Source organism: Lethenteron reissneri, chromosome 66 (assembly GCF_015708825.2).
Source record: "Lethenteron reissneri isolate LAM-NWPU_2019-01 chromosome 66, ASM1570882v1, whole genome shotgun sequence".
In the NCBI taxonomy this organism is placed as follows: Eukaryota; Metazoa; Chordata; class Hyperoartia; order Petromyzontiformes; family Petromyzontidae; genus Lethenteron; species Lethenteron reissneri.
The window spans coordinates 6,802,594-6,826,003 of record NC_083844.1 but is presented as its reverse complement, the minus strand read 5'-3'; the positions used below and the strand labels follow the sequence as shown (position 1 = coordinate 6,826,003).

Sequence of the window (23,410 nt, the reverse complement as noted above, 5' to 3'; positions counted from 1 at the left end):
TTTCTTTTTTTCCTTTTTACGTGACTTTACCGAAAGAGCCAAGAATATCAATATTCCTGAGTGAATCACCTTCCCATTCGGCTCAGTGTTTGGAGAAAGGGTAGCATGGCAAGCTCCTCCAGATTTCTGAGCACTCAAGTGCCCCACCCAACCAGCCTTGTGCAAAGAAGCAAACCAATGATTAAGAAGAGGAATAGGAATAAGAAGAACACATTCATAAATTATATCCATTCTAACATCTGCGTATTCATGTAGGCACGTGCGCACACACACACACAAAGATCCCCGGTATAGCCTGTAACAGACTGTAGGGGCAAGTGCTGTTAGCGAACACCTACGAATGCCGGCATGGAACACCCGGCCGCCTTTGTCTCCCCCAGTGGCGATGCTCACTACACTACCGCTACACCAGGTACTCATTTGAGACCGAGTCGACCTAGGGGAGGTCCCAGGACCGGTTCAGATAATTGTCACTGGGTGGTGTTGGTGGCCGTGAGCGGGAATCGAACTCGGGTCGCTGAGTCCGTAGCACAGCGTAGCGCTAACCTCTACACGACCGCTCCGCACGCACACACATGCACACACACACACATGCACATGCAAGCACTCGCGTGTGTACATCTACATTCACGTATACGCCGTACTTGCACGGATAAACACAGTTATGGGATGCGTCAATGGCACCCGTGGGCGTCCTCTATTGCACAAATACACACGCGGGGTGCAGTGGCGGCTGCTGGTTAAATAAAAAAAATAAAAATCTTAGTAATAGTTTGCACTTATAAGGCACGCCTGCCTTTCACATCCTGGTGCCGTGGCATCAGCACTGCTCGCGCGCGTGTCCACTTCCAGTTCACAAGCAGACAATATCGTACGTATTGTGTATGCATGCACGGTGGACTTCTTTCGCACCGTACGTAGCCAACCATGCTATGCGGAAAACAACAAAGAGTCCGAAAGGAATTAGTTCGTCAATCTAGACGATTTAAAAGTTCAATCTTGATTTGAGGCTTTCGTGACTGCGGGAATCCATGCTCTTTGGTTCTTTCGGTAAAGTCACGTGGGTAGAAAATAAAATAAATCACGACGTTTCGAGGGAAACGCAAGCGTCCGTCATCAGGTGAGAAAGCTTTCCTACGTGACTTTACCGATTTCAAAGTTGCACGGCTCCCAGTGGGCCTCCTCGTTTCCGAAGGAAGGGCGTTTTTAAACGGCTGCAAGAAGCGCATCTGAATCGCGCGATGCGGTGACCACCGTCTTCTTGGTTCTTTCGGTAAAGTCACGTAGAAGGGAAATAATAAAATAATAAAAATAAAACATTCAATAATTCTCACAACGTTTCGGCCACAACGCAAGCAGCCGTCCTCAGGTGAAGAACAGGTCTGTCGGGAAGACAGCGTCTTCCCGACAGACCTGTTCTTCAGACAGCGTCTTCCCGACAGACCTGTTCTTCACCTGAGGACGTCTGCTTGCGTTGTGGCCGAAACGTTGTGAGAATTATTGAATGTTTTATTTTTATTATTTTATTATTTCCCTTCTACGTGACTTTACCGAAAGAACCAAGAAGATGAATCCCTGCAGTCGCGAAAGCTTTAAATTAAAAATGTGACCACCGTCCTTTGTTCGACGGCTCGGCACAAAAAATCCGCTGCCGTTTGCTACTCCGAGGAATGAACGGAAAAAATGGCGGAGCCAGGATTTTCAGGTCGGGGGGTGGGGGGGAAACCACTCCAGCAATTAACAAGTATAACCCGTAAAAACAAAGTTTTTCACTATAAATCCTTTATATGCGTGGCGGCTAGAGTCCTCTCGTCCTCTGGCTTGAGATGGCTGCCACCTATGGGTCAGATGATTACATTGCACCATTAAGCAATTGGTAATTAATTATAATATTTTTGTCCTAAAAAGTGTAACATTTTGGAAAAAAAATTTCACGAACATTAATTGTCACGCACAACGAGTCTGTGTGGAAAATGTCAGCTCGATTGGATTACGGGAAGTAGGTTAAAAAACGACCGAAAGATTTGCACGGTCGTAAGCAAGCAAGCGAACTTAATATAAAGGATTTAAAAATGATAGGAGTTGTTCGTAAGTAAGGACTTGTCCCTTGCTTTTTATTCGATAGGTGTGCGGCGATGGCACAGCCATCGATCGAGGGTCGAATTCGAACCGCGTTGTGTGATCGGCATCGCGCTCGCTGAAGGGAAGTCGTGGACTCTATACGCAACTGCGCACAATTCTGTGAGTTACTTATAACCGCTTTGCCGTTACTTATGGCCAATTATGGACTCAAGGCTATTGTCCTACCATCTCACAGAGTCCCTGGCACGTAATAATATGCTACACAGTGGCAGTGGGGGTCGCAAAATGCCGATTTATTACTAATAAACCCCAATGATCCGATCGAAATCCCTAATTCTTGGGGGGGGGGCACGTACCCCCCCCCCCCCCCCCCCCCCACTGGCTCCACAAGTGAGCGGAATAAGTACCCTTCCACACCTGGCATAAAAAGTTCAAAAAAAACTTGCCGTTTACAAACTACAGAACGCAGAGGTGTAGTTTAGTTGGCATGGTCACATTTTTGTTACTTTCTCGACATCGCGACCGCTGGGACACCGTAACGACAGGCTAGCCGCCGCATAAAATACTTTGCCAGCTTGTTCACCACGTGTAATTAAGACAGCAGGATACTCCTCCATCTGTACACTTAGTAATATATATACACACACACACGCACAGTAATTTCCTATTGACCAACCGCCACTCTACGCACAGATAAAGATCCCCCGTGTAGCCTTAACAGAATGTTGGGGCAAGTGCTGTTAGCGAGCACCTATGAAGGCCGGCTAGGCACGCGAGGGGGTGGGTGGACAGCACCACGCCCGACCGCCTTTGTCTCCCCAGTGGCGATGTTTTTACACACACCGTACCAGGTACTAATTTGAGGCTGAGTCGACCTAGGGGAGGCCCAGGACCGGTTCAAAGTAATCGTCACTGGTGTTGGCCGAGAGTGGGAATCGAACTCAGGTCGACGGGTTCGTAGTGCCGCGCGCTAACCGCTACACTACTGCTCCACCCTAACTAAATTACGCACAGACACACGCGCGCACGCTCGGAACACACTCACGCTGCCACGTCAACACACACGCACGGCAAAAACGAAGCGAAGCGATCGCGAGATCGATCGACGGCTCCGCCAATGCCCGCATGCCCGCCTATAAGTTTTGGTAGACGTCGTTGGTGTAGCCTTCCAGGTCCTTGCTCTTCAACTTCTCTTTGATGCACTGGTGGAGGAAGATGTACTGCTCCTGTGGGGAGCGTGCACACGCACACGGAGAGAGAGAGGTTCCGGTCAGCTGCGCGGACGTTGTTTTAGTTGCATGCGACATTTGTCCCTCGGTTAATGGTGACTTCGAGTCAACGGTTTTTCAGGTTAACGTTTGGCCCATAAGGAAAAATAATTTTCCGCTCATGATTATTAATGTGGGGGGGGGGGGGGGGGGAGAGATGTCCATGTTGACTGACGTCGCCCACTCATGATTATTAACGGTAGCGTTACAGAGTTAGCGTGACATCAGGGTTCTGGCTTTAATATATCTACATATATAAAAGGGAAATTTGTGAATATGTGTGTTTGTTTGAAATGTTTAGCATACTTCCCAACATGCTACAAACTTGAAATTTGGCATGTGGGTAGTTTCCAGACTGTACACAATGCAAAAGTATAAAATATACTTTTGTATTTTTTTGGAGGGGCGGGCGCAATAATGGATATAATGTATTGCACAGCAAGTGAACGATGACGTCACATCTGTAATGTCACCCGCATGTGCCTGCTGACGTCACGCATCCCCCCCCTCAACCAACTTTATAACAACAGGATTCATATTCATTTGCATACTGAATCATCTCGCCACAGGATGTTATAAAGGTTTCAGATGGGTGTAGCCCAAGGGTCATAAGCGAAGTGGGCGGGGCTAGTGAAGAAATTTGCATGTAAATGTAAGATCGGAGAGCCGAGCTACCTTGCGTTGCGATCGATATCTACGTGACTTTACCGAAAGACCCAAAGAATATTTTTATTTTCATTTCCCTTTGCGTACATCCGGTGCTCTTAACCTCATGACAGTCGCGTGTAAAAAAAATTTAAAATCTATTCGCCAAATAAAATTAAGTCGGCTGTCGTCAGCCGCTGTCAATCCGCTTGCCGGGTGAAGGCCTCCTTCCTACCCATCGCGGCCACCACCGCCTCTCCCCGCCCCCGCACGCGAGCCGATTCCATCACTTCCTCTTGCACGGAGCTATTGCAACGTCTTTACTCCCTGGCGCGGCTAAGGAGGTGCTCATCAATTTGCCTCCCTGCGCTGGCTTTAGGTTAACATAGAATACAGTTTCAAATCCTCTTGTTAATTTTTATGGTTCTTTCGGTAAAGTCACGTAGAAGGGAAATAATAAAATAATAAAAATAAAACATAAAATATTTTTTTTTGTTTTGTTTATTATTTCCCTTCTACGTGACTTTACCGAAAGAACCAAGAAGATTAATCCCTGCAGTCACGAAAGCTTTACATCCTCTTGTTAACTAACAAAGCAGTAAATCATCTCGCCCCAGCCGACGCCATTTGCATGCTGCACCCATATGTCCCCTGAAGGTCCCAAAGACCTGGGCATGATGCAGATCTTCTCCGCATTTCTAGGTCGAGGTTTTTCGGTCTATGGGTGACCGAGATTTTTCCCGTGTCGCCCACCCAGGCTATAGAACGCCAAATAAGATTCATAATCAACGTTTTTGGGTTTAGATCGCGTTATTTATAAATGTGTCGTAACCCTCCACCACCCGACACGGCCAATCAGTAAAAAAGTGTCACGTTGACAAAAGACAAATAGTTCACTGCTTTAGCCCACAGGTGTGCTGAAGCGTGAAACCACAACATTTACAATTTGAGTACGACGTTTCGCTGGTAATTGCATCCAGCATCATCGGGCAATTCGCCTGAATGGTGAGGCTCTGCTGTGTCTCCCGTTCTTATATAGAGCAGCAGCAGCAGGGGACGTCATCATTAACTCATTAACTCATTAATTCGTCAGGTGCAAAGATTTGAGGGGGGGGTTATTGTAATTATATACTAGATTAGTAATCAGGCTATTGTTACGAAAACGTTGTTAAGCCAAATAAGATATCAGGGATGTCTCTAGAGCCCGGACATTTTTTTTTAAACGCCATAAAAACCTATTCAAACGCTTCCGCTTACTAAACTTTTTGTTCATTTTTCGATTTAAAGCATTCGTGACTGCAGGGATTCATCTTCTTGGTTCTTTCGGTAAAGTCACGTAGAAGGGAAATAATAAAAGAATAAAAATAAAACATAACGACGCTGTCTTTCCGACAGACCTGTTCTTCACCTGAGGACGGCTGCTTGCGTTGCGTTGTGGCCGAAACGTCGTGAGAATTATTTTATTATGTTTTATTATTTTATTATTTCCCTTCTACACGACTTTACCGAAAGAACCAAGACGTTTTTTGTTCATTTAGTAAATGATTCCTAAAATGTATTCGTAATATAAATTTTTGTTTCACGCGTAGGCTTTGGCGACCAATATCATCCGTAATGCAGGTTTTTGTTGGGGTTAGTTCGTGTAAATATATAAATGTGTCGTTAAACCAGCCACCACCCAACACAGCCAACCAATTAGTAAGGGTTGTCACGTAAACACAGCGTAGCCAATTCGTTACTAGTACAGCACTAGGGTATAGTGTAGTGTATAGTGTAGTGTATAGTGTAGTGTATAGTAGCGTATAGTGTAGTGTATAGGAGTGTAGTGTATAGTGTAGTATAGAGGCCATTACACTAGCACAGCACCCACCGGTGTGTTGGAGAGCCAAGCCACGGACTTCAAAATGTTGTACTCAGATTGAAAATGTGACCGGCCTCAAAAAGTGCACCTCGCCTGGCACAAGCGCTGCGGTAATGTCAACGCCACTTCATGGCAAAACAGCGGTTGGTGTCGTCGTCGTTGTCGTCGCGTGCGTTTGGGGCCGTCCATAAATGACGTCACGCAATCTTTTTACTGTTTTTGACCCCCCCCCCCTCGTCACGTGGCGTCACAAAAAGTCAGACCCCCTCCCCTCAAATATGACGTCACAAAGCTCTCCCCCCCCCCCCAAAAAAAACATGCTTCAAATCGCTTTAAACTATTGTCATTGTTATTAAAAAGTATATTTAATCAAGTAGAACGTGTTGTCTATATTTAAGTAAAGTTGCGCATTTTTAAGTGACGTCACATTTCTCAAACCCCCCCCTCCTCCTCGTCACGCATCGTCACAAATGTCTGACCCCCCCCCCCCCCCCCAGGTGCGTGACGTAATTTATGGACGGCCCCTTTGTGTGCGCGCGCGCGTGCGTGCTGGTTCCCACCTCCGTTTGCACCATCAGCATGCGCTGCTCGCGCATGCGCGCCGTGATGTGGAACACGTCCACCTTGTCCTCCTTCTGCACCTGCTGCAGCGCCACGTCCAGCCCAATCAGCGTCCCCGTGCGACCCACGCCGGCACTGCGCACGGACACGCGCACACAGACAAAGATTCCTCGTATAGGTTTCGCAGGAATTTCGATTTAAAGGTTTCGTGACTGCAGGGATTCATCTTCTTGGTTCTTTCGGTAAAGTCACTTAGAAGGGAAATAATAAATATGCTAAATTCCTCTTCATATGCAAATTCCTTTGTCAAGGCGCTCTTCCCCCTTCAACCCAGCTTAAATATACGCTGCCAAGCCTGGTGGTGTTCATTCAGACGCTGTCTTTCCGACAGCCCTGTTCTTCACCTGAGGACGGCTGCTTGCGTTGTGGCCGAAACGTCGTGAGAATTATTTTATTATGTGTTATTTGTATTATTTTATTATTTCCCTTCTACGTGACTTTACCGAAAGAACCAAGAAGACTTTGCAGGAATGTTGGGCAAGTGCTGTTGTAATATGGTACCTTTCTTGCCAGTATCAAAATATGAGAGTAGCTCTTACCCTTTCCGGCCATAATAAAACAGGAGTTGTGTTAAGATGTTGAAACAGCAAACAGAAACAATTTGCAAGGAATCATTTATGCATTAACCACATGTATTGTGGTGAACATGCAAAAAAAAACATGGTTCTGTACTCTTTGGTTCTTTCGGTAAAGTCACGTAGGTGAAAAAATATAAAAAATAGAAATAACTAAATTAAATACTGTGGTTGTCCCACCTTCATCAGGTGGGACAACCACAGTAAGAAATAAAATTACTGTAGTGGGCATAGAGAGCTGTTTGTGACAATTAACTGTGCCACTGCCGCCACCGTGTCACCGTGCCAACGCTGCCACCACCGCCACCGTGCCACCGTGCAACCGTGCCACCGCCACTACCCTGCGACCGTGCCACTACCGCCACCGTGCCACCACCGCCACCACAGCCGTGACCGCTCGCGACGTTACCTGCAGTGCACGAGCGTGAGGCTGTTCTGGGGCGACTTGTTGGCGTGCGAGCGCACGACCTCCAGGAACTTGAGCACGGATTGCGGTTCGCGGGGCACGCCGTGGTCGCGCCACGCCGTGAAGTGGAACTGCCGGATGTCGCGCACCTCCTCCATCGTCTCCGCGTCTTTCTGCGCGGCGGGGAAACGGAGCGGGCGCGGTCGCGCGACATGTCACGGCAGAGGTCGCAACCGGGTACCCGATACCCGTACCCTACCCGATACCCGGCTACCCGTACCCAGCCGGGTACGGGTAGCCGTTTGCGACCCTGGTGCGGCCGGGTACGGGTAAGGAATCAAAACCCGTTTGCGACCTCTGGTTGGTGGGTGAGTGAGTGGGTGGGTGAGTGAGTGGGTGAGTGTGTGAGTGGGTGAGTGAGTGAGTGGGTGCGTGGGTGAGTGAGTGAGTTCGTGAGTGGGTGAGTGAGTAGCTGAATTAGTGGGTGGGTGGGTGAGTGAGTGAGTGGGTGCGTGGGTGAGTGAGTGAGTGAGTTCGTGAGTGGGTGAGTGAGTAGCTGAATTAGTGGGTGAGTGCGTGGGTGGGTGAGTGAGTGAGTGGGTGAATGAGTGGGTGAGTGAGTGAGTTCGTGAGTGAGTGAGTGAGTAGCTGAATTAGTGGATGGGTGAGTGAGTGAGTGGGAGAGTTTGCGACCCTGGTGCGGCCGGGTACGGGCAGGCCGTGAGTCACTTGGTGAGTAACTGTTTGTCACTCATTTCCCAACGTCTTGTCTCTTCTCACAATTCAAGTTCCTAGAATCAACCCACCCGCGCCTGCAACATGGCTTCATCCCAGAGGTTGCAATCGGGTACCCGATACCCGTACACGACCCGTACCCGGCCGGGTACGGGTAGGGTACGGGTACAGCCGGGTACGGGTACCCGTTTGCGACCCTGGTGCGGCCGGGTACGGGTAAGGAATCAAAACCCGTTTGCGACCTCTGGGTCACGGCCGGGGCGTTAGGTCTCTCGCGCGCGACGCGACTGGGACCACCGCCTTCGATTAGCGTGGGTTGCTACGTGCGATGCAAACGAAGTTCAGAGTGCATACGTATTAATTATGGGTGTGTGTACCCCAGTGCGTGCGTGTGGGGAGCGGTGGTGCAGCAGTGGTGCAGCGGTTAGCGCTATGCTGCGCTACTAACCTGGCGACCCGGGTTCGATTCCCGCTCACGGCCAACATCAGTGACGATTATCTGAACCGTTCCTGGGGCCTCCCCCCGAGGTCGACTCAGCCTCAAATGAATACCTGGTGCAGTGCGTAAAAAAGTCGCTACTAGGGAGACAAAGGCGGCCGGGCGTGGTGCTGGCAACCCACCCCCTCGTGTGCCATTCTGGCCTCCATAGGTGCTCGCTACCAGCACTTACCCCAACAGTCTGTTAAGGCTACATTGGGGATCTTTGTCTTTGTGTACGTGTGTACCCCAATCTTGATTTGAAGCTTTCGTGACTGCAGGAATCCATACTTTTTGGTTCTTTCGGTAAAGTCACGTCGTTTCAATCGCAACGCAAGCAATTGTCATCAGGTGGGACAACCGCAGCAGTTTTTACTTGCAGTTTTTCCTTGCTGTGTTTGTCCCACTAATGACGATTGCTTGCGTTGCGATCGAAACGTCGTAATCTATTATTTTTCTACCTACGTGACTTTATCTGAAAGAACCAAAGAGTATGTGTGTACCCCAGTCGCGTGTGTACCCCGGTGTGTGTGTGTGTGTGTGCGCGTGTCGCTGACTGCGTGCGCGATTGCACCGCGCACCGAGTAGATCTGGAGGTTGCGTATTGTCCAGTCGTCCAGAACGGTCTCGGACACCTTCCGCAGCACCAGGTCACCCTGAAAATGGGGCTCCATGTCGTCCTGCCAGTACTTGGCGCATTTCTCCTGCCGTGTGGAATGTGGGAGTTGGGGGTAGGCGGGGGGGGGGGGAGAGATGGGCGGAGCAAAGATAATTTAATGTCACGGTCACAGTTGTATTTGGCGTCAATGGTGACTTTATGAGTTTATGGGTCTCCGCGTGAGGCTGTGGGTCTCCGCGTGAGTCTGTGGGTCTCGTTGTGAGTCTACAGGTCTGTGTGTGAGTCTACGGGTCTCTGTGTGAGTCTAGGGGTCCTTGTGTGAGTCTACGGGTCTCCCTGTGAGTCTACGGGTCTCCGTATGAGTCTATGGATCTACGTGTGAGTCTATAGATCTCCATGTGAGTCTATTGGTCTCCATGTGAGTCTATGGGTCTCCATGTGAGTCACTGGTGACCAGGCTGAGACCCTCAACACACTACGCATGAGAAACCAATTTAATCACCAATCAGTCTATGTAGGTCTATGGGTCTCTCCGTATGTCTATGGGGCCCTATCCAAGTCCGTGGGTCACTACGCATGTCTATGAGTCTCTGTGCAGGTCTGTGAACCTACATCTCTCCGCGCGAGTCACTGGTGACACGGCTGAGACTCTGGCTAACCACACGAGAGAACCCCTTTATTGATCACGAGCTCCCTGAAATCCTGAGATTCTCGGCTGTTGGCGGTCCGTTCGCCTGTGACCTCTGACCCCGCCCAGGCGAGCCTAAACAGGTGCTCGCAAACAGCAGCAGCCGCCCCCACCCCCCTCCCCACCTCCCCCTGCGGCATCATCGAGCAACCTCCTCTCAGCTGCAGGGCGACACCGACGTCTGCTGAGCGGCGACAATGTTCGGGGGACGCGCTCAAAGCGCGCGGCTCCGATTGCGGGCGACGCGCGCCCGTGGTTCTTTAAATGGCGGCGGTGCGGGGGGGGGGGTGAGGGGGGGCCGGTCAAGACCTCTACACCTGTGCGGATGGCGTTCTGCGTTTTGCGTTCTAACGAGCGTGGCGGCGACGACGCGCCGATTGTGTTTCGCGCGGGTCGTGGTTTTGCGACGTGACGGTGTGATCGATATGACTTTGTCTCGCAATTGGCTCCAGTGCTTTGGCAATCAAAGTGATTTAGAAAGTCAAAAGGTCTCTCTCGCTCTCTCACACTCTCTATCTTGCTCACTCTCTTGTTCGCTGTCTCTCTTGCTTACTCTCTCACGCACGCTCTCTCTCTCTCACTCTCTCTCGCTCTCTCTCACTCTCTCTCACGCTCTCGTGCTCACTCTCTCTATCGTGCTCTCTTGCTCACTTGCTCACTCTCTCTCTCTTGCTTACTCTTGTTGTATCCTAACCCTTCTTCCATAATTGAGATTAATAATATTTGATGATTTTTATATATTATCTTTTTACTTGTTTTTTTTAATGATTGAAACACACCAAGCGCAGCAAACTGCAAAACACCAGGTGTTGTTAAGTAATGAACTGGAGGAGGGCTAGGATGGCAGAATTTGCAACCTTGCTTCAAGGAAAGATAAGGCCTGATGAACGGGCACATGTCACCCGTGCAGGCGGCAGAGACAGTGGGAGTGTCAGCCAGACATAGTTAAGGCAAAAAGCCCAACCATCCTGCATGGTTTTAAAGTAACGTCAAAATTCGAAATTCAACAACAGAGTAGGCTAAATTACCGATCCTCGCGCTCGCTCAAATTGGAGACCAGGCTGCGAGCTACATAAATGAACCATTGCCCATTTGCTAATCCAATACTGAATGTTAATATTACTGAAGTCAAAACGAATTCTATGACCTCAGCACATGGGCAAATAATAGGGCAGTGTCGACTCAAAGGCAATGGAAGAAACAGAGGCGCCTTTGTCTAAATCACAACCACAGAAAGCCAGGAATCATCACTGATTGTGTGTTCAGGGATTCCGAGCTAGTTAGAACACGTGCACAGGGGGGGGGCTGATGTAAACAACCCTGCACGTCTGAACGTGAGGGGGCCTTTGACCTGAAAGTAAGAATAACACTCCCAGAGCAGAAGGTTGGATGACCACAGTGAGACGAGAATAAGAGTGGTGTATATCTCTCAAGGAGGCAGACCCAGCTGAACAACAAGGCTGCGGGGTCACCAGAAGTTCGCATTCGCCTAGTTAAGACAAAAAGCTCAATTATTCTGTATTGCTATTAAAGTAACGTTAAAGTCGGAATTTAACAACAGGGTAGGCTAAAGTTATCGATATTCACACCCACTCCAATTAAACCAGGCCACAAGTTACGCCTACTGAACCATCACCATTATTAAGTCAATATGAAATGTTATTTCCATACTTCAATACTTTCTATACAATTCGACCCGAAGCATATGACAATCAGAACCTTCCTAAGTCAAAATTGAATCGCACCCAGACAGGAGCGAATAGTCAATATAAGGTTGAAGAGGGAAGGAAATCAAGAGCACGGCGAACTGCAAACGTAAGCAAAAGCCGGGAACAACACCAGCCCAGCAACAGCGAGTGGGGCTTCGACAGGCCATAAAGTAGAATAATAACTCCCGGGGTCAGGGGACACAAGAAGAAGCAGGCAGACAAAAACCAGAACTGACTCCAAGGTTCAACCGCCCTCACCTACTCAGGAGGGACGGAAATTAATGAGGCCTTGAATTAACGGCAGGCAACAACAACGGCGAGCAGAGATAGGGTGGGGCAAAGACTGCGGGCTATGGAATGCAACTTCGTGTCAGTAAAGCCCTGACAAACAAGTTAAGTTAAAGACATCACAATACATAATATCGCACATAACATCAATGTTAACGCTATTCACCGTAAACTATATTCCGCTTATATAACCATCCAGGCACCAAGGAATACGAATTCCTAGGATCAAGAAACTTACCCCTTAACCTAAGATATCGGAAATAAATTAATAGTAATAAGTATATGCATGAAATGACAAAGTAAAACTTATGGAAAAGCCAGGATAACGGGATGAATCACAACCAGGTCGAATATAATACATAATAAAAAAAAACAACGATGTTAAACCCAGGGTCGGAGAGAAAGGGAGATCCCGGCCGTCTTTGTATCCCCGCAGCGCGGGATAGGAGTGTGTGTACGCTCGGGGAAACACCTACACTTGGGTCGGGCACCACGATGGGAAACGACAGACCTTAGGTTACATACAGAATCATAACTGTGAAATAGTAAGGGACAAATGTTAACTTAAAACTTTTTAACCATTTCTTTGTGCGCCGGGTCGGAGAGAGTGTTGCCCCTCCCTCCAGGTTGTGCAACACGAACAAAGACGCCTATGAGACGATTTGTAACGTCTGTGTTTTGGGTCATGAAGACGGCCAGACAAGAGATAATATTGCACCCAGACAGAGAGACGACTTCGAGGCAATTTGTAACATCTGATTGTTTGCTCGTGGGTTTTATGGAGGGAGTGTGACAACGAATATACCGTCAGTGATGCACACAAGGACACACGGACATACGGACAGACACATGGACACACCTGCCTACGGACAGATCCTGACACAGCAAAAATCGGAAGAAGCCCCGCCTTGTGGGCGGGATCCAGGGGGAATTTTCGGCATAAAGTAAAGGATCCTGAGCATTGGAAACCAGTGCGACGGGAGGGTCCACTCAGAAGCTCGACCGGGAGGGTCGACTCAGGAACGAGTGCGACGGGAGGGTCCACTCAGAAGCTCGACCGGGAGGGTCGACTCAGGAACGAGTGCGACCAGAGCGGGTCCACTCAGGAGTGCGACCAGAGAGTCGACTCAGGAGCGAGGGCGACCAGCGGGTCGACCCAGGAGCGAGCTCGACCGGGAGGGTCGACTCAGGAGCGAGCTGCGACCAGCGGGTCGGCTCGACTCATCTTCAGCTCGTCAATCTCTGCTGCCGCCGGAGATCTCCGCTGCCGCCGGTGGTGAGCGTCGCGACTTGGCGACGATCCAGCGCTGCACGCTACGAGCGAGTTGTGGGCGCCACCTACCGACCGGGTTCCGAACTGCGACAGCGTATCAACAGCCATCCGAGCCAATTCACCACGGTGACAGGGGAGCGCCTGATACGTATGACGCGCACCGCCCCCTCACCACACGACCACCAGGCGTCTGTTTGACATAAAGAATCGACTCCGAACACTGACTATTCAAGACAACTCTTACCACTCAAAAACACTCGAACCCATAAGCCATCCGTGGCTGGAAAGCATCACAACGAGACCGAAGGATAGCCCTCCGTCGTTTATAAGAGTATTCTTAATTTTTATCTTTAATATTTAGTGGGCTGTACTCTTAATCGCATAAATTCCCAACAGATCCATCAATACGAACTGATTCTTGGCACCTCCTTCCGCCGAGCCACGCTCACGTGGGGAGTGGTGGCCCACCGGATCCTTATCAGGTGATCTGGTCCCCAATTAGTAAACTTGGTATAAGATAACAATCTTCGGAAAGGAGCACCGTCGCAGGCCCTTACTCCGAGCCGTTCTGAGATAACCTGCCAATGTATCTGTTGAGATTGGTGCCTTTAAGAATAATAACTGTTTTTGATTGTGTTTTTTTTTTTATCGCCGTATAATCTTTCAAGTATCTTTCAGTCATAATCGCCGCACGTACTCGCATCCTCTACAGAATATTCAACTGTTCCGTGACCCAAGGTGCTAACAACGTGATAAGGGTTGCGTATGATCAATAAGGAGTGCGGTACTGCGTGAACAATATTGAGTATAATCATTCATTAACGTTAAGGTTTTCTTAGCATAGTATTTGCATGTTTTAACGACTCTCTCTCTCACTAACAACCATCGCGTTATGCGGGATCCATGTGCCGTTGTCAAAGTGAAATCAGACAATCGTTGATGATACTGTATTGATGCCGTTTTGACGTTCAGGGATTGAGAGTTCGCATACTATATCATAGTTAAGGTTGAATTAGTAATAAATTGATCAATACAGAAGTGGTTGTGTGATTCTTTCCTGAAATCTATGCATAAGATCTGCTTCTGCGTTGAGATTTGAACTTGGTGACCTTAATAAACACACTAATACATACTCAGTAAATGTTAAAGCGATAACGGGGTGAACCGGGGTCTGGTTATCATAACGACTTGCGTTATCATAATTACACCCACTCGCATAATTAATACGATTACCTCTCGAATTGGCATAATTAAAATGTGCGTAATTACATAAATTAACATATTTCCGGATAATTACACATTTGGCCAAATTTCATTTAATTATTATTATTTCCACTGAATATCCATAACCCACATATACAACATAATAATTTCACCCACGCACGCATACAACATAACAAATTTTCATACCCAACATATACAACACTCTCTCTCTCACTCTCTCTCACTCTCTCTTGATCTCTCTCGCACTCTCTCTCTCTCTTGCACGCTCTCTCTCGCTCGCTCTCTCACCCGTCCTCCTTCCATGACGCCGGTGAGCATGACGATGGTGTACACGTTCTGCTCCCACACCATTTGCCAGAGGTCAGCCACCGTGTCCTCCTTGGGGCCCTGCGTGGCGATGTACTCGCGCGTGCGGCTGTAGCCCTGAGCAGAGGATGATCATCGTCATCATGGTCATCGTCATCATGAGTGCTGTCATCATCATTGTCATCATGGTCATGGTCATAGTCATCATGATCATCATTATCATGGTCATCGTCATCATCATAGTCATCATCATCATCATGGTCATCATCATCATGGTCATCGTCATCATCATAGTCATCATCAGTACTGTCATCATCATTGTCATCATCATGATCATCATCATGGTCATAGTCATCATGGTTATGGTCATCGTCATGGTTATAGTCATCATGGTCATCATCATCATGGTCATCGTCATCATCATAGTCATCATCAGTACTGTCATTGTCATCGTCATCATGGCCATCGTCGTCATCATTGTCACGAGTATTGTTGCCATCACTATTGTTATTGTCATCACTATTGTGATTGACCATAATCATCAATAACAAATGTCTTTAAGAGGCAGAAAAATAACATGATAAATATCCTATCATCCTCATCACCATCGACGTTATCATCATCGTCACCACCATCATCATCAAACCATCAGTGTCACTTCAGGAAGAACTGCAGCAGCATCATTAAAGCGCCATAACCTCATAACCACCAATACCAGCCTGTAGGTCTCCGTGTAGGTCTGTTGGGTCTTTGTATGAGTCTATGGCGCCCTACACTAATAATAGAGCACTGCCACTGATGATGATGATGATGAATCCATTTCCATCGCATTCCAGTGAAGTTTGTAGCCTCCTCAACCCGGTAGGGGTTGAGTGGACACCGGTCGGACTGCTGACTCACGGAGATGAAGCTTGCGTTGATGTAGTTGGACCCCCCACTCTTGTTGAGTGGAACGAGGTTGTGATCGTCTGGGGGAGGGAGGGGAGGGAGGGAGGTTTAACATACATAGATACAAATGACTAAGGTGTCTCTATTAGTCTCCGTGGGGTTCCGTGGGTCTCTATGGTTCTATATGAGCCTCTGGAACTCTGTGGGCCTCGTCCTTTCGATATTAAGAAGCCGCTGGGAGCTATGCACCTTTAAATCATCTCCATTTAAAACTGTAGCCAACCAAACTAACACGCACAAGAAGCAGTCGCAACGAGAATGAGCTTGTCAACCCTAGACGATGATTCCAAAGTGCGCCGTAAATAGCTCACCAGTGGCTTCCCATCATCGGACGCGAGGAGCGTTCGAGAGCCACGCGATGGCGACGCGGTGAGCGGACGTGGAGTGCGCAAGGAAGACTCACACGGCAAGATGTTGGCGTAGCGGTTCTTGGGAGCGTTCTGCGGCAATCGGGCCATGTCCTTCGACTGATTTTTTCCCTTCTCCTTCAGGTGCTGTGGGAGACGTGCATTGTGCATTTGTTATCGTTCATTCGTTCATTCATTTCTCAGTCCGCTTGTCCCTCTGAGGGTCACGGCGGCAGCGTGTTGAGTAGTGGTGCTCCACACCTTCCTGTACCCGGCGACAGACTATAACAGCAGCAGGCGTCAGGGTCGGGATCGAACCCCCAACCTCCCGCATACCAGGTGAGGTAGTTAACATCTCCTAGCCACCATGATGATGATGAGAGACGCAAACTCCAAATATACAGCAGCAGGCGTCAGGGTCGGGATCGAACCCCCAACCTCCCGCATACCAGGCGAGGTAGTTAACATCTCCGAGCCACCGTGATGATGATGATGATGAGAGAGAAGCAAACTCCAAATGTACAGCAGCAGGCGTTAGGGTCGGGATCGAACCCCCAACTACCGCATACCAGGCGAGGTATTTAACATATCCGAGCCACAGTGATGATGATGATGATGAGAGAGACGCAAACTCCAAATGTATAGCAGCAGGCGTCAAGATCAAACCCACGACCTCCTGCATACCAGGCGAGGTATTTAACATCTCCGAGCCACAGTGATGATGATGATGATGATGAGAGACGCAAATTCCAAATATACAGCAGCAGGCGTCAGGGGTCGGGATCGAACCCCCAACCTCCCGCATACCAGGCGAGGGAGTTAACATCTCCTAGCCACCGCGGCGCCCCTTATTCTGCTCTTTCATGAAGCCAGGAGAACCTCGTCGGAGTCTCGAGACTCTTTTTTAGGAGGACCCTGCCAAGCGTTTGCAGTCGCAGGGGGCGATGCCGCCGCTGCTGCGTGCGCTCCACCGATGCGCCAAGTCGTGATCGATGAATAACTTTAAATGCGTTTCATCATTTGGGCGAGGGTGAGCAAAAGGATTTGGGAAGAGCGGCGACAATGGGAGGGGATTCCAAGGTGGAGCGGCGGGAGCTAAGAAGCAGAGAGACGCAAATGTCGTGGCCTGCGGTGTGTTGAGAGTGGCTGGGTTAGTGAGTGTGTAGCTGAGTGTGTTGTTGTGACCTGCGGTGTGGTGGGTGGCTGAGCGGGTGAGTAAGTGGCTGAGCGGGTGAGTGTGTATGTTGTTGTGACCTGCAGTGTGGTGAGTGGCTGAGCGGGTGAGTTGTTGTGACCTGCAGTGTGGTGAGTGGCTGAGCGGGTGAGTGTGTGTGTTGTGACCTGCAGTGTGGTGAGTGGCTGAGTGGGTGAGTGTGTGTGTTGTTGTGACCTGCAGTATGGTGAGTGACTGAGCGGGTGAGTGTGTATGTTGTTGTGACCTGCAGTGCGGCGAGTGGCTGAGCGGGTGAGTTGTTGTGACCTGCAGTGTGGTGAGTGGCTGAGCGGGTGAGTGTGTGTGTTGTTGTGACCTCCAGTATGGTGAGTGGCTGAGCGGGTGAGTGTGTGTGTTGTTGTGACCTGCAGTGTGGTTAGTGGCTGAGCGGGTGAGTGTGTGTGTTGCTGTGACCTGCAGTGTGGTGAGTGGCTGAGCGGGCGAGTGTGTGTGTTGCTGTGACCTGCAGTGTGGTGAGTGGCTGAGCGGGTGAGTTGTTGTGACCTGCAGTGTGGTGAGTGGCTGAGTAGGTGAGTGTGTGTGTTGCTGTGTCCTGCAGTGTGGTGAGTGGCTGAGCGGGTGAGTGTGTGGGTTGCTGTGACCTGCAGTGTGGTGAGTGGCTGAGCGGGTGAGTTGTTGTGACCTGCAGTGTGGTGAGTGGCTGAGCGGGTGAGTGTGTGTGTTGTTGTGACCTGCAGTGTGGTGAGTGGCTGAGCGGGTGAGTTGTTGTGACCTGCAGTGTGGTGAGTGGCTGAGCGGGTGAGTGTGTGTGTTGTTGTGACCTGCAGTATGGTGAGTGGCTGAGCGGGTGAGTTGTTGTGACCTGCAGTGTGGTGAGTGGCTGAGCGGGTGAGTGTGTGTGTTGTTGTGACCTGCAGTGTGGTGAGTGGCTGAGCGGGTGAGTTGTTGTGACCTGCAGTGTGGTGAGCGGCTGAGCGGGTGAGTGTGTGTGTTGTTGTGACTTGCAGTGTGGTGAGTGGCTGAGCGGGTGAGTTGTTGTGACCTGCAGTGTGGTGAGCGGCTGAGCGGGTGAGTGTGTGTGTTGTTGTGACCTGCAGTGTGGTGAGTGGCTGAGCGGGTGAGTGTGTGTCTTGTTGTGACCTGCAGTGTGGTGAGTGGCTGAGCGGGTGAGTGTGTGTGTTGCTGTGACCTGCAGTGTGGTGAGTGGCTGAGCGGGCGAGTGTGTGTGTTGCTGTGACCTGCAGTGTGGTGAGTGGCTGAGCGGGTGAGTGTGTGTCTTGTTGTGACCTGCAGTGTGGTGAGTGGCTGAGCGGGTGAGTGTGTGTGTTGCTGTGACCTGCAGTGTGGTGAGTGGCTGAGCGGGTGAGTGTGTGTGTTGCTGTGACCTGCAGTGTGGTGAGTGGCTGAGCGGGTGAGTGTGTGTCTTGTTGTGACCTGCAGTGTGGTGAGTGGCTGAGCGGGTGAGTGTGTGTTGTTGTGACCTGCAGTGTGGTGAGTGGCTGAGCGGGTGAGTGTGTGTGTTGCTGTGTCCTGCAGTGTGGTGAGTGGCTGAGCGGGTGAGTGTGTGGGTTGCTGTGACCTGCAGTGTGGTGAGTGGCTGAGCGGGTGAGTGTGTGTGTTGTTGTGACCTGCAGTGTGGTGAGTGGCTGAGCGGGTGAGTGTATGTGTTGTTGTGACCTGCAGTGTGGTGAGTGGCTGAGCGGGTGAGTTGTTGTGACCTGCAGTGTGGTGAGTGGCTGAGCGGGTGAGTGTGTGTGTTGTTGTGACCTGCAGTGTGGTGAGTGGCTGAGCGGGTGAGTTGTTGTGACCTGCAGTGTGGTGAGTGGCTGAGCGGGTGAGTGTGTGTGTTGTTGTGACCTGCAGTGTGGTGAGTGGCTGAGCGGGTGAGTGTGTGTGTTGTTGTGACCTGCAGTGTGGCGGCTGAACACAATGTGTACGGCCGTATCTGTGGTTCTTCCGCTCGCGTAACGACCTACCCACCTCGAATTCCAAGGAGTATAAGTAGTTGGAATCTTGGCTCAGCTCCTTCACGTGAGTCTCGAACTGAGTGGCGAACACAGGGCTGTGACAAAAAACAAAGATCACTACTCCACACTCTCTTGTGGAGCCCTTAATACACCATCGGAGGAGCAAGTGCCGTTCGTGAGCACCTCACCTCTGAACTACTTGGGACTCAGCGTAAGGAAAATCACGGCCAACACTCACTCACTCTCACTCTGTCATCCACTCACCCATTCTCTCAACCGCACACCCATCAACTCACTCACTCACCCAATCACCCAACCATTCATGCACTCTCACCCACTCACTCGCACACTCTCTTATTCACCCATCAACTGACACATTCTTTCACTAACTCACTCACCCATGCACTCACTCATCCAATCACCCATCCATTCACTCTCCCACTCACTCACACACCCACTCACTCGCACTCACCCACTCTCTCACTAACCCATCAACTAACTCCCTGACACATCCTCTAACTCACCCTTCCACTCACTCACCCAATCGCCCATCCACTCACTCACCCACTCACTCACAACACCCAATCACTCACTCACCTCTAACTCACCCTTCCACTCACTCACCCAATCACCCATCCACTCACTCACTCACTCAGACAGTCTCTCACCCACCCACCCAGACTAATAAACTCTATTTGTTTTTACCAGGTAAGACCCACTGAGCTACATAGCTCTTTTTCAGAAGCGACCGGGCCACACGTCATGACAGCTTTAACAAAATGGCCGATATCATCATCACCATCGTCACGTGGACATTTGCAGCAGCAGCAGCCAAATGCTCTGATACACGCAGAGACGTCGATTCTGAACGTGGAGGGGAAAAACCGGAGGAGGACCCGGAGACGAAATCCGCGCTCCGCGTAGAACCGGGGGAGGGCTCGCACATTGGCGACGTCTGAGCTTGTTGCGTTCATTATTTTAATTCTTGGACCGCAATCGAGCGTCGCAATGCCAAAAAGTTTGAAGGCAGAATCCGTCGGGCAAAACAGATGCAGCCTTTGCCGATCGCTGCGTCTCCACGCTGCCAGCGCGGTCGCAGCCAGAGGTCGCAACCGGGTACCCGACACCCGTACCCTACCCGATACCCGGCTACCCGTACCCGACCGGGTACGGGTACGGGTAGCCGTTTGCGACCCTGGTGCGGCCGGGTACGGGTAGGCCGTGAGTCACTGGTGAGTAGCCGTTTGTCACTCATTTCGGGTAGGGTACGGGTAGGGAACGGCTACCCATACCCGGCCGGGTACGGGTACCCATTTGCGAGCCTGATGCGGCCGGGTACAGGGTACGGGTAAGGAATCAAAACCCGTTTGCGACCTCTGGTCGCAGCCAATCTCTGCCCCGTACAGCAGCCACCGCTCTTGCAGCGGATTGTGCGGCGCGCTCGAGAATTGACGTCTTTTTTTCCCCCTTCCTTTCGCCTTTCATTCATTTTGCTTGCTTACATTCGTGCACCGTGTGTTGTGTGTGCGTGCGCGTGCGTTTGGCAGGCTGCATCGCGTTTAGCGCTGCGCTACGACCCCGGCGACCCGAGCTCGATGCCCGCTCGAGGCCAACACCGGCGACAATCATCGGAACCGGTCCTGGGCCTCCCCTCTAGGTCGACTCAGCCTCAAGTCAGTACCCAGTGTGATGTGTAGTAAATATCGCAGCTGGCAGAGACAAAGAAGGCCGGGCGGGCGCGTTGCCAGCCACCCACCAACCCCATCGCGTGCCAGAGCGCCGGCCTTCGTAGGTGCTGGCACTCACGACGAACAGCGCTTGCCTCAACGGTCCCGTTAAGGCTACTCCGGGGGGAAGGGGGGGGTATTCTTTGTCTTTGTGCCTTGTTTGTGCCTTGTGGCAAGGCTGTGGAGGTCTCACCTGGGTTTATAGGGTGCCGGTTGGAGTCTGCTGGCCCGCAATGACGATATTCCATTCCTGCGACGATACAAGTCAGAGGGGGAAGCGGAGGGGGAGGCAGCGAAGGCAGTGGCGGTGGTGGCGGCGTTACACTCGGGTAGAAGGAAATTCGGTGGTAGCCGCGGCAAACGCACGGGGGGGGTAGGTGGGGTAGGCTTTTAGACAAGCACAAGTGAAACAAAGAGGCTACGTTCTGCAAGCGTGCGCGCGCGACAAAATTCAATGCAATGGTTGGGAACGGGTGGTGGGGTGGGCACAGCTGCAAAGCGCATTTGGAATCTATCAATATATGTACGTGCATAAGTGAAAGAGAGCGGTCCCCCAGTTAACGGTGGCATCGCAATATATCCGTCTAAACCCATACGGTCTTACCCCGTATTCTTGTACGAGGGAAATTGAGTTTTCAGGTCCATACGGAATTTTAGCCGTTTCAATAAAGGCAAAATAATTTGTGTCTACTTGTTTCTGTTTCTCCCTTGTAATGATGGGACTTTGTAGGATGAACGTTGAGATTTCTAAGGGTTGACCAATAATTGTTATAATGTGGAACACTCGCCGTTGTTATAACACGGAATACCCAACGTTGTTATAATGCGGAATGATTCACCATCATTACAACGCGAAACGCTTCATCGTTGTTACAATGCGGAATGCTTCACCATCATTACAACGCGGAACGCTTCACCATTGTTACAACGTGGAATGCTTCACCATTGTTACAACGTGGAATGCTTCACCATTGTTACAATGCGGAACGCTTCACCATTGTTACAACGCGGAATGCTTCACCATTGTTACAACGTGGAATGCTTCACCATTGTTACAACGTGGAATGCTTCACCATTGTTACAACGTGGAATGCTTCACCATTGTTACAACGCGGAATGCTTCACCATTGTTACAACGCGGAACGCTTCACCATTGTTACAACGCGGAATGCTTCACCATTGTTACAACTTGGAATGCTTCACCATTGTTACAACACGGAACGCTTCACCATTGTTACAATGTGGAACGCTTCACCATTGTTACAACGTGGAACGCTTCACCATTGTTACAACGTGGAATGCTTCACCATTGTTACAACGCGGAACGCTTCACCATTGTTACAACGTGGAACGCTTCAACATTGTTACAACGTGGAATGCTTCACCATTGTTACAACGCAGAACGCTTCACCATTGTTAGAACGCAGAATGCTTCACCATTGTTACAATGCGGAACGCTTCACCATTGTTACAACGCGGAACACTTCACCATTGTTACAACGTGGAACGCTTCACCATTGTTACAACGTGGAACGCTTCACTATTGTTACAACGCGGAACGCTTCACCATTGTTACAACGTAGAACGCTTCACCATTGTTACAACGCAAAACACTTCACCATTGTTACAACATGGAACGCTTCACCATTGTTACAACGCGGAACGCTTCACCATTGTTACAACGTGGTATGCTTCACCGTTGTTACAACATAGAACGCTTCACTATTGTTACAACGTGGAACGCTTCACCATTGTTACAACGCGGAACGCTTCACCATTGTTACAACGCGGAACGCTTCACCATTGTTACAACGCGGAACGCTTCACAATTGTTACAACGCGGAACGCTTCACCATTGTTACAACGTAGAACGCTTTACCATTGTTACAACGCAAAACACTTCACCATTGTTACAACATGGAACGCTTCACCATTGTTACAACGCGGAACGCTTCACCATTGTTCCAACGTGGAACGCTTCACCATTGTTACAACGTGGAACGCTTCACCATTGTTACAACGCGGAACACTTCACCATTGTTACAACATGGAACGCTTCACCATTGTTACAACGCGGAACGCTTCACCATTGTTACAACGTGAAATGCTTCACCATTGTTACAACGCAGAACGCTTCACCATTGTTACAACGAGGAACGCTTCACCATTGTACAACGTGGAACGCTTGACCATTGTTACCACGCGGAATGCTTCACCATTGTTACAACGCGGAATGCTTCACCATTGTTACAACGTGGAACGCTTCACCATTGTACAACGTGGAACGCTTGACCATTGTTACAACGCGGAACGCTTCACCATTGTTACAACGCGGAATGCTTCACCATTGTTACAACGCGGAACGCTTGACCATTGTTACAACGCGGAACGCTTGACCATTGTTACAACGCGGAACGCTTCACCATTGTTACAACGCGGAACGCTTCACCATTGTTACAACATGGAACG

The 23,410-nt window shown here is 50.0% G+C and overlaps 1 protein-coding gene across 1 annotated transcript in view; it reads right to left on the bottom strand.

Annotated features, from left to right (window-relative positions):
- Positions 1–1,511: 1,511 nt before the first annotated feature.
- Positions 1,512–23,410, bottom strand: part of LOC133359839 (receptor-type tyrosine-protein phosphatase beta-like) — a 34,545-nt gene continuing 12,646 nt past the window's right edge. The window contains exons 7-15 of the mRNA XM_061578390.1: positions 21,135–21,191; positions 19,228–19,309; positions 16,130–16,220; positions 15,679–15,746; positions 14,761–14,895; positions 9,253–9,375; positions 7,462–7,631; positions 6,417–6,552; positions 1,512–3,308 (exon numbers count right to left, since the gene is read on the bottom strand). Coding sequence (XP_061434374.1) covers positions 3,216–3,308; positions 6,417–6,552; positions 7,462–7,631; positions 9,253–9,375; positions 14,761–14,895; positions 15,679–15,746; positions 16,130–16,220; positions 19,228–19,309; positions 21,135–21,191 — 955 coding nt within the window. The 3' untranslated portion in view covers positions 1,512–3,215. The remainder of the gene's footprint in view (positions 3,309–6,416; positions 6,553–7,461; positions 7,632–9,252; positions 9,376–14,760; positions 14,896–15,678; positions 15,747–16,129; positions 16,221–19,227; positions 19,310–21,134; positions 21,192–23,410) is intronic.